At 37.1% G+C, this 11,320-nt stretch overlaps 1 protein-coding gene across 12 annotated transcripts in view; it reads right to left on the reverse strand.

The window, feature by feature from the left end:
- MTA3 (metastasis associated 1 family member 3) overlaps positions 1-11,320 on the reverse strand; it is a 217,509-nt gene that overhangs the window by 86,888 nt on the left and 119,301 nt on the right. For 11 of the 12 annotated variants that reach the window (XR_003412400.2, XR_008289493.1, XR_008289494.1 and 8 more), the window contains exons 5-6: positions 7,107-7,170; positions 4,173-4,290 (exon numbers count right to left, since the gene is read on the reverse strand). Coding sequence is in view for 9 of the 12 variants with exons in the window: in XM_027033648.2 (XP_026889449.1) it covers positions 4,173-4,290; positions 7,107-7,170 (182 nt within the window). In the remaining 3 variants the exon portion in view is untranslated. Of the gene's footprint in view, positions 1-4,172; positions 4,291-7,106; positions 7,171-8,517; positions 10,188-11,320 lie in introns of those variants that run through there. The other variant, XM_027033649.2, reaches the window with a different exon arrangement.

Raw genomic sequence — 11,320 nt, forward strand, 5'->3', positions numbered from 1 at the left:
TTGGATGGATATTGGATAAAGAAGAGGTAGTGTATACACACACACACACACACACACACACACACACACACACACACACACACTCTGGAGTATCACTTGGCAATCAAAAAGAATGAAATCTTGCCATTTGCAACTACATGGATGGAACTGGAGGGTATTATGCTAAGTGAAATTAGTCAGAGAAAGACAAAAATCATATGACTTCACTCATATGAGGACTTTAAGAGACAAAACAGGTGAACATAAGGGAAGGGAAACAAAAATACAAACAGGGAGGGGGACAAAACAGAAGAGACTCATAAATATGGAGAACAAACTGAGGATTACGGGAGGGGTTGTGGGAGGGGAGATGGGCTAAATGGGTAAGGGGCATTAAGGAATCTATTCCTGAAATCATTGTTACACTATATGCTAACTAGCTTGGGTGTAAATTAAAAAAAAATTTAAATAAAATTTAAAAAATGCTAATCTAAGTAGATATGCTTTCCAAATAACATCACACTAACCAGACTTTATGCCTTTCAGGGGTAAATACCATATTTAAATAGTTTTCTGGATAACAGGAACTTGTGAGTTTCCATGATCTGATTCTTCTGCCCACTGTTACTTGAAACATCCCAACTTCATGACTTGGTTCAGCATTTATCTCTCCATAAGCAATACACAATTTCTAGGCTTTCTATACATCAGGGCGTATGCTCAGTGCTCAAGGGAGAACCACACAATCAATACCCGAGTGTTGATTTTAAAATTTCTGAAGTCAAATAATAAAAAAATAGTATAAAAGATAACATGAACGACTGATCTCCACAGTTCAAAGATGGGAGGGACTGGGGTTCAGGAAGGAGTGACAAAGGCTGCTGAGGGGATGCGGAACTTGGGCTGGGGGCCTACGCACACATGAGCACTAAGGACCTTCCTGGCTTTTGGCCTGTGCACGGATGGACTTGCCGAACTACCTCACTTGGAACATAGGCTTTTGTCCAAAACTCACAGAACTGCTCACTAAAAATGGTGGGATGTACTATGTATAAATCATACCTTAATTAAAACAAGGGAAAAACCCACCACCTGTCAATGACTACCTGGAAGACAATTAGGCATTCTGTATAAAATTTCAGACATACATGCCCTAAGACTCAGCAATTCTACTTTATTTGCCAGTTATATCCAGAGCACAAAATTATCCATTATCCTCATTACAGCACTGTTTATTAATTTTAAACATCAAGGTTTTGGGGGGGGGAGAATAAAATGTTTAGTGAACAATTAGGTACAGAGATATAAGTCTAACATCAAACATTAAGGACTAAAGATGTAAAAATTCCTTCTGGAAGATAAACTGATTTGCACAGATGAGAACATCAATGAATGCAATCTCTCAACCTATAATAAACTGATTCACTACTCTCAATCTGTTCAAAATCATTTCCAAACACAGGTGAGTGCAGACATGGCGTTCTGTTCTTCAAGCTTAATCTTTATTGACTGACTTTTCCTGGCACTTAAGTTCAGGAAAACGCAGATGACTGTAGCCTGGCATTATTCACAGCCACCACGGACACCAACGTGTACAATTCTCACACTCTATCTTGAGTATCTATTGATTTAACTCTTCTGCATACATTTTCTTAGAAGTATGACAAGGTAAAGAGAGAGAAGAACATATGGAAGAACTATGTTTTTATAAAAGTTTAGGTTGGGGTGCCTGGGTGGTTCAGTCCGGTAAGCGTCCAACTTCAGCTCAGGTCATGATCTCACCGTTCGAGAGTTCAAGCCCCGCATCAGGCTCACTGCTATCAGTGCAGGGCCCACTTCAGATCCTCTGTCCCTCCCTCTCTCTGGCCCTCCTCTACTTGCACTATTGCTCTCTCTCAAAAATAAACATTTAAAAAAAAGTTTATTTTAGTAATCTCTACACCCAACATGGGGCTTGAACTCACGACCCTGAGATCAATAGTCATATGTTCCTCCAACTGAGCCAGCCAGGCACCCCTGGCAGTACTTGTATGTTTTAACAATCAGTGGGCAAAAACAAAAAGTGAAGGCCTTTTGGTGAGTAACGCAAATCGTAAAGACCTTAAAGGAAAAGACTAAGAAATCCCAAACTTTTGTATGATAAAAAATAAAATATATTTAAATTTAAAGTCACTATTAAAAATTTTTAATCAAATAATTAGGTCTGTGGGGGAGAGGTTTATAATCCTTGTAGACAAGGTAAATACTTCTGTGTTTGCTTACCTTTAGTAGTCAAGTAATTCTTGCCAATGCATAAAAAGATAACAACCAAGTAGAAAAAGCACAAGATGGGGCACCTGGGTGGCTCAGTCCATTCGGTGTCCGACTCTTGATTTCAGCTTGGGTCATGATCTCACGGTTGTGGGACTGAGCACCATAGTGGGCTCCGTGATTAACTTGGAGCCTGGTTAAGATTTTCTCTCCCCCCTCCCTCTGCCCTTCTCCAGCTTGCATGTGCGTTCTCTCCCTCTCCCTCTCCCTCTCTCTCTCTCTCTGAAAAAGAGTGTGCCTGGGTGGCTCAGTCAGTGGGGCGTCCGGATCTTGATTTTGGTTCACGTCATGATCTCATAGCAGTGTGATCGAGCCCTGAGCCAGGCTCTGTGCTGACAGCACCGAGTCTGCTCAGGATTCTCTCTTTACTCTTTCTGCCCCTTCCCTGCTCTCATGTGAGCTCTCTCTCAAAATAAATAAATTTTACAGTTTAAGAAAAGAAAAAAAAAAAAAGAGAGAGAGAGAAAGAAAGAAAGGGGTGCCTGGGTGGCTCAGTCGGCTAGACATCCAACTTCAGCTCAGGTCATTATCTCATGGTCTGTGAGTTCGAGCCCCGTGTCAGGCTCCGTGCTGACAGCTCGGAGCTCGGAGTCTGGAACCTGCTTCAGATTCTGTGTGTGTGTGTGTGTGTGTGTGTGTCTCTATCCCTCCCCCACTCATGCTCTGTCTCTCAAAAATAAATAAACATTAAAAAAATAAAAAAAAAAAAAGAAAGAAAAAAGAAAAAGCCCAAGAAATTTAAAGGCTAAAGATAACTAGGGCAAGCATAATTTCAATTTTAAAACAAAACAAAACAAAAAACTCTAAGACAATTATATATCAAAATGTGGCTAAAAAATGAAGGGTGAAAAAATTCCTCATAATCAGTGTTGGTGAAAGCACCTGGTTCTTTCATAATATAGTAATAGTTGTTTTGAAGAGCAAAGGAGCATTTTCAATATGTAAAATGTATATACCATTTCACTTCCAAGAAGTTATGCTTGAAAAAAATATGTAGGTATAGCTTTTCTAGCAGCATCAATTTGTAACATCGAAAACATAAATGCCTAAAAGTCTACCAATAGGGGGCTGGAAGAGGGAATTATAGTACATCCATGCAAATTTAAGACCTGCACAGTTAGTGAAAAGAATAAAAGTCACTGTGCTCATAGGGAAAAGTACTAAAGTTATGCGGTTAACTGAAGAAAGCAGTTGCAGAGTAACATATGCAACACGGCACTGCATGTGGACCCTTCCTGGACGGAGGGTAAGCCAGCGTGAACCAAATAAACACACCCGAAACGACCATAGTGATTAAATATGGGTTTGGAATGAAGGAGAGCAGATGGTGTTCATTTCCTACATTATACATTTCTGTGTTTCATTTTTTAATGTTAAGAATGTTTACTTTTGAAATCAGAAAATAAAGGTTTTGAGTGTACAGTTTTAACAGGAGAAAGAAAAATTTGTCTTGTTAGGAAGATATTTTTGAAATGCAAAGCTCTGAATCTCTCCAGTACATAACTACCCAGATTAGCCCAAATCCCCACCAAAACATAACTGTTCACTAGATTCCAGGCACCTCAGTTAGATGATTTAGGAGCATTCAGGATTTCCAGGCATGTACATGTCACATGAAGACACAAGTTCAACGATACGAACATTCTAGAAGTTGCATTTAAAAGGAAAACACAGCCAGAAAACTCACAAAAATGTAAAATAAAAATCAAACAATTGATCAAATAAATTATTTTCTGTTGTTTTTTGTTGTATTTCTACAAGGGGAAGAACTTGTAACTTTTAAGCTTTAGCCCAAAAGACGTTTCTCCCATATGAGGAAAAGAATATTTGAGTTTCAAGACATATTTGTCTTCATAGGACTTGAAACCCAAAGGAAAACATACCTTCTAAGAGCATTTCTGGAATGTCTGCTTGATATCTAGGTCCCACTCTGATTTCACCTTTGTCAGCTAATAGTGTTTTCACTGAAGGGTCGTAGACCAATGAGTAGAAAAAGGTATCCTGAGAAAAAATGACAGAAAATATCTAGGTAAGCTCAACTCCTTCTACTTTTTGTAAAGCAATGAGGCCAATGTCATGATAATGAAATCATAAAACTTCAGAGAGTATATAAAATTTCCTTTTGGTGAATAAATTCATGAATCTTGAAGGAGAGAACAATGTTAGGGTCATCAGGTAAAACAGTGTAAAATTAAATCAAACAAAAACAAATAGCAAACAATAAAGGTAGATTATAAAGTTTTGTTGTTTTAGTCTCAAAGAAAACCACTGAACTGCTCTAAAACAGATTCTGAGCTAGCAAAGCTAAGCTCTGAGTCAAAGGTAAGACACCTGAATCAAGCAATCATTTAAAGCTCTAAAGCCCACACCAAACAACGAGGACACAAGGCGCCCTTACTTCTGGAGTGTCCACCCACATTTCGTCAACATACTCAAATGGATACACATTTCACATTAAAGTTTAGAAGAGCTGAGCTTACATACAGTTTCCTAATTAAAATGTCACATTGCATTATTTCATGGAGCATCTATTAATTCCAATTCTGCAGTTCTCCTTTGAATCCTGAAACATTCGTATTTATATACAAATAGGCATATAAACGTAACTACCTACCACCACCGGCACACCCACCAACTTTCCAAGGTTCTTTAAAACGCAAAAAGGCCCTAGTTACTGCGTCTAATGGATAAAATGACCAGGCTACCAGGCCTTTGCTGAATTCTGCATCACTACTGGAGCTCTTAAAAGGTCTTGTCCCTGCTTCCTGCTATGATTCCGAGGGTTATCTACTATACAACTCTCTGCATTATATGCTGGAGGGCTCTGCTCCTACCATCAGCACTTTACCAAGACCGTGCCGAGCAAGCTACAAATAAGAGATAATCTACCAGATTGTAAAGCTGTCTCCTTACAGAGTGTGATAAAGGGAAAGGAGAGAAACAGACAAGGCGATACCATCCACTCAGAATTCTTCTGCATGGGGCACGGTCAGAAGAAAAGACTAAAGAATCAAACACAACAATATGACAATTTATGCATATAAAAAAAAGTCTACCTGGGGAAAAGAAAAAAAATCTGCAGAATATATAAACCAACCTGCTCAATAGGCTGATGGAGGGAGATCAATATGTAATCAGAATTGTTTGTTTTGTAAGACAGGAGCAACAAAGAATGTTACTAGGGTGACTGACGCTGCTGCCATTGGCACAGTATGGGCCTTCAAAGTACACACACTTCTGGTCACTTTTACTGTGTAAAACATGTTAGTATAGTATTCTAGAAAAATGGGATTTTGCCACACTATACAGCAGAATAAAATGAAATCATTACTTAGGGCCACAAAAGTTGCTTAAGACTCCTTAAATTTACATGTGCCAATATGGGGAATCGCTTAAAATGTAAAAGGTAATGTTAATTTTTCTAAAAGGAAAACATTGTGATTAGAAAGTTGTCCTTTAAGGGGTGCCTGGGTGGCTCAGTTGGTTAAGCACCGACTTTTGATCTCAGCTCAGGTCTTGATCTCAGGTTCCTGAGTTCAGCAAAGATACCACATTTTTAAAAAAATTACACTGTCTTAACAGCCAAATACACCAGTAAAATAAACTGAAACATACTCATGTTTCCTTCTTTTATTCCTGCTTCTATGAACTAATGGTAACATCTGAGCATTCTCTTTATCCATATTATTTTCCACATGTTGACTGACAACAAACACTATTACCTTCTTTTCTAAATTTCACAAGAGTAAGTTATAAAGACTATCAACCTTTTTTCTGCCTTGAACATTTACCTCCTCTTAGTTTTCTCTGTTCAATTTTCTAACGTACAGTAGTTCCACATGTCTGCATCAATCCTTTCAGGGACAACACTTTTAAGTATAATAAAAATTTGGGGGGGGGGGCGCCTGGGTGGCTCAGCTGGTTAAGCGTTCGACTTTGGCTCAGGTCATGATCTCACACAGAACGTGGGTTCGGGCCCCGCGTCGGGCTCTGTGCTGACAGCTCAGAGCCTGGAGCCTGCTTCCGATTCTGTGTCTCCCTCTCTCTCTGCCCCTTCCCCGCTCATGCTCTGTCTCTCAAAAATAAATATTGAAAAAACATTAAAAAAAATTTTTTTTAATATATCCCTTCAATTCTTTAAACGCACGCACGCACGCACACATACATACATACATACATACATACATACATAAAGATTTGGGAAAACAAAAACATCATGCAACTATAAAGGTTAAATCTTAAAATGTCAACAGTAAAAATTTTCTCATTGTGGAATATTCTGTTTACAGGAATTTCCTCCTTCTAATGAAGTATATGCTCTCACCCAACTTGTGAAAATATGTTTAAAATGTTTCTTGTTGAAGTTCACAGAAGGAAACACTTGTAGTTGACAAAGTTTATTGAGATTCTAGGAAAGAAAGCAGACCACCAGTGCTAGGATCTCATCTGGAAAAAGCCTAAAATAAAAACTCTTTATTTAAACAACAACAAAAACAAAAAACAGGGAGGAGGATTGAGTACACAAAAGTCACTTATTTCATAAAGCCAAAAATATTTCTACTGCTACCAACTACATCATCATACCTTATAAAGCCTTTCATTACCAGCTTAAAAAAGACGGCACAGAAGTTTTTGCCAACTCTTCTCTCAGTTAACCAGAAAAATAAAATTATCCGAAAGTATTCTGGTCATTACACTTTTATATAATGCTGCTCTCCCGGTGCAATAGTTTGGTACAAGAAGAAATACATTTAAAGGTATGGGCTTCATGTGAAATCAAGGGGGAAAAAACATAAATAAGTGCAATTGTGAATTACCTCTTTATCAAGATATGACAATACTGACTCTGTCTCATTCAGAAGGGCAACACTGCATTTTCCCCTGTTGAAAAAGGGAAAAAGTGAATGAATGTCAGAAAGGCCACCTCACCTTCACATCGATGACATATACAAAGTCAGGAATATTCAGAATGTAAAGTTACTATTAAGAAACTAGATGGCAGTTACAAATATACGTAAATGTGTACACTTAGACTCGCTTTACAATCCTGGTGTTGTAGAGCATAAAAAATAAGACTGTTTTTGTAGGCATTTACTGCGAGGCTAACCTGTGGAAGGAACTGTTATTAGGCAGTAAATTTTATGACATAAAACACTTCATGGGTATTTTCTAATTATTACAGAAAAAAAAAGGAGTACAATGAAACCTTCGTATTAAAAGTGAGTTTCTGAATCTATAAAAAGTTAATATGAGGTGATTTTATACAAGGAGTCTTTAGACAAAGACTTCACCATGCAAACCAGTACCTAAATAATCTTCGGGGTTTTTTTTTAGGTAGCCACTGCATATGAGGACCTAAAAATAATATACATTCATCAGGATTAACTAGCTTACCTTTATTGACCTTGCTCTAAAGCCTAGTTAAAATTTAAATACACTGCTATAAAGTAGGGGGCAAAATAAAGATCTACAGATTCAAAGACCTTGAAGTCTGATGGCATTTACCTTTGATCACAGCCCTTGGTGTGAGTTTGAAAACGAATGTCTATTAAAAAAACAAAAAACAGTCTTGTCCAGACTTGAGAAAAATTGAAGTTATCCAAGTAGAGGCATTTATTACAAATTCGTTTTCAATTATCCTCACTATCTTGAAAAATTCTGTAGACCTACGAATTTAACAGGAGAAATTTGGTAGACAATTCAAGTTGCAGATAATTGGTTAGGACTCACAAAAGATTGTTTAAATGCCATAATGTTATTTGATTTTGTAAACAAGTCACTTCTTGCTCCCCACAAAATAACAAGCAAAAACAAATCGTCACATATACATTGAATGGGAAGCTAAAAGAGCAGGCTGTTGGAACACCAGAGTGAAAAACAATTCAAAGGAAAAGATTACCAAAAGCAAAATAAAATGTAAAAAACACTAACACAAAGGTCAAAAATTACAGTTTACCGAACATTTTCCAAATGTATATTCCTTAAATTTAAAAAAGTTTAACCCTCATAAAAACATCTTTTTCTGGTAATCATCTATAGTTAATATAACTTCAAAAGACTTCTGAGAACATGTGTTATTTCCATATTATCTTCTCAAATCTCTAACTTAGTTAGCGAGAGTTATAAGGGTTTTTGGTTTTTCTACTATATTTTATTCATGCAAATTACTGAAGCAGAAAAATTAACATTACTTCGGAGCATATAACAACACTCACAGTCAACAATTACCTGACATGCTCGTGGAAAGGACAGAATAACGAGCAGGGAAATTGCTCCGCTGAGGTTTGCACATCTACAGCTGTCACAGAAGAACTTCTGTGACCTGTGTGTGTGCTCCTAACACATGCAATGTGCATAAGTGGGTTTCCAAAAATAGGTTTCGTCTAGGTTTTTTTTTTTGCCTCTGCAACAGCTGACAAAGCAGTATTTCTAACATTTAATACTTAATTACCTAGAAGAAATAAAATCTTGTTTTTTAAAGGTCTCTAAAGCCACTTTTTTTTTTTAAGTGCAGAGGAGCAAAAGCTGAATGTCATCTTAATAGATACCACTTTCTTCAACAGTCACTTGAATTTCAAGGGTTAACAGACACTGAGAATTTACACAAACAATACAGCCTACTTAAGAGTTTCTTCCATACTGTCTGAAATGACAAGAGGATTTAAACTGAATCATCAAACCACTATTTTCATATTTATATTAGGAGATAAGAAAACACTGGTTATGTACTCTTTTAGAGATACAACAGGACTGCAAAATCACGAGGATACCCAGCCAACCTAAAATACAAGTTATTTGGGTTAATGTAGCTTTTATGCAAAGATGAAAAAAATAATGCATGATTTTTCATCTGTAAGCTTTCTTTACCGCAGCTATGTATTTTTCTCCCAAATTAAAAATGAAAATCTGAGGGGCACCCGGGTGGCTCAGTGGGTTAAGCATCCGACTTCGGCTCAGGTCATGATCTCGTAGTTCATGAGTTTGAGACCCACCTCAGGCTCTGTGCCAACAGCTCAGAGCCCGGAGCCTTCTTTAGGAGTCTGTGGGTCTCCCTCACTCTCTGCCCCTCCCCTGCTCACGCTCAGTCTCTTTCTCTCAAAAATAAATAAACATTAAAAAAATTTTTAAAAGGAAAATGAAAATCTGACACTTAAAATATTCAAATACATATACTAACAGCTAACAAAGCAGGAAGTTGAGTCAGAATTATTTTATGAAGTAAATATGAATATGTAATTAACAGATGTACTACCACGCCAAGAGTTGTTGATAAAGGTAGCTTAAAAAGAGATGTAAAGAGCTGGCTTCCTTTATGCTGAACAAATCTTGGCTCACAGAAAAAGAAATAGGATGAATTTTAAGCTAACCCCAAACTAAAGGAACTATTATCAAACGGTGAATATAGATAACCCAACTGATTTATGCTGAATCTCAATCAATGACCCTAATTGTGCTCTTCCACCATACTTTAGTCTGTAAAGAACAAAGATACCCAAACATGACGATATAAACATAAAACACATCAAAGACCTTAATACGAAGAAAAATCACTCCAGGCCTGTATAATTATTTATGTTGCTTTTCTACAAGCAACTATATACAGTAACACAGAATTTTTCACTGAAAAAGGTTTTAAAAACATACTCTGTTTGCTTCAGAAACTGGGCAGGGTGTTGGGACAGAGAGACATGTGAATAAATAATTATGATACAACGCAATCCTGTGTTTAATGGCAGGTTCTGATCAGCCTATCTGCTTAAGAGGATGTTCAGTATACTCCCAAAGATTCAAAAACCACATGCAAAAGGCGCACCCAGGTTACAGATTTATTTAAAGATGCTACCTATTTGTATACATGAAAGAAGAAGTTTAAATTAGCATCCATTTCCCCAGTGCCTAAAGACTTTCGGTTCCATACCACTCCAGCCTGTAGAATAATGGTGCAGGACCACCAGGGTCCCTGCTTAGGAAAATGAAAATTTCTTAGTGTCACACCAGATTTATTGAAGCCAAACATCTTGGGGAGGGATCGAGAAATCCTCGTGGTTAGGAAGAATCACCAGGTGATCCTTAGTCAGATTTACTGAATCCAAAGATCTCAGGGAGGGATCAAGGAAAGTACATGGAAAAACAAGCATCACCCGGTGATTGTTAGGCATAATGAACTTGAAAAACCCCTACTACAGATGCAGAGTCTGACTAAACTTTCCTTGTTCAATGAAAGACAATAGTTTTTCATGATAGAAAGGCATTTTCTCAATGGCCTTATGAGTCTTACAGTTGTTCTGGATTCTGAACATTTTCTCATATTGAAAACAATGCTAAGTTCTGTGATTGGAAATTCAGCGAACAGACAGTTTTAAACAGTATTTAATCCAAATTTTTAAAAAATGAAGTTCAAAGATCCAAAATGCTTTCAGAAAATGGTATTTCACAACAGCAATACTGTAAAATAGGACAAAAGGAGATTCAAAATTCTGAATGAAAGGATTCCCAAATCAAAATTTAATGCCTAAAAAAATCAGCAGCTAAGTGTAGAAAACATTTTCAAGATAAGCAAGGACTAAGAATTTTTTACATTTTAGATGACTAATTGAAAGGAAAGGCAAAAGGGGCACCAGGCTGTCTCAGTCAGTAGAGCATGTGATTCTTGGTATCAGAGTCATGAGTTCGAGTCCCACATTGGGTATATATCTTACTAAAAGAATAAAGAAGAAGGAAAACAAAGGCAGAACAATTATTAAGTCCAAGGAAAACAAAAGGCTGTACAAGAAAGAATATGTGGGGAATCCTCACATGTTCATAAAATACAAAGACTGATTATTAAGTTAAAGAAAAATTGTGATATATTGGAAACATGAGGGAAAGGAAATAGAGAAGAGAAAGCAGAAATTTCTACAATTGAAAAAGTAAGAGTAAGCAGTGTAAGAGAGGTATAAATGCAGGAAAATGACTATGCTGGGGGGACTCTGCTTATGACTGCTTTGGATATTATTACACAGCTATATACATATGTTTGATTTTTAAAAAT

Source organism: Acinonyx jubatus, chromosome A3, assembly GCF_027475565.1.
Source record: "Acinonyx jubatus isolate Ajub_Pintada_27869175 chromosome A3, VMU_Ajub_asm_v1.0, whole genome shotgun sequence".
NCBI lineage: Eukaryota > Metazoa > Chordata > Mammalia > Carnivora > Felidae > Acinonyx > Acinonyx jubatus.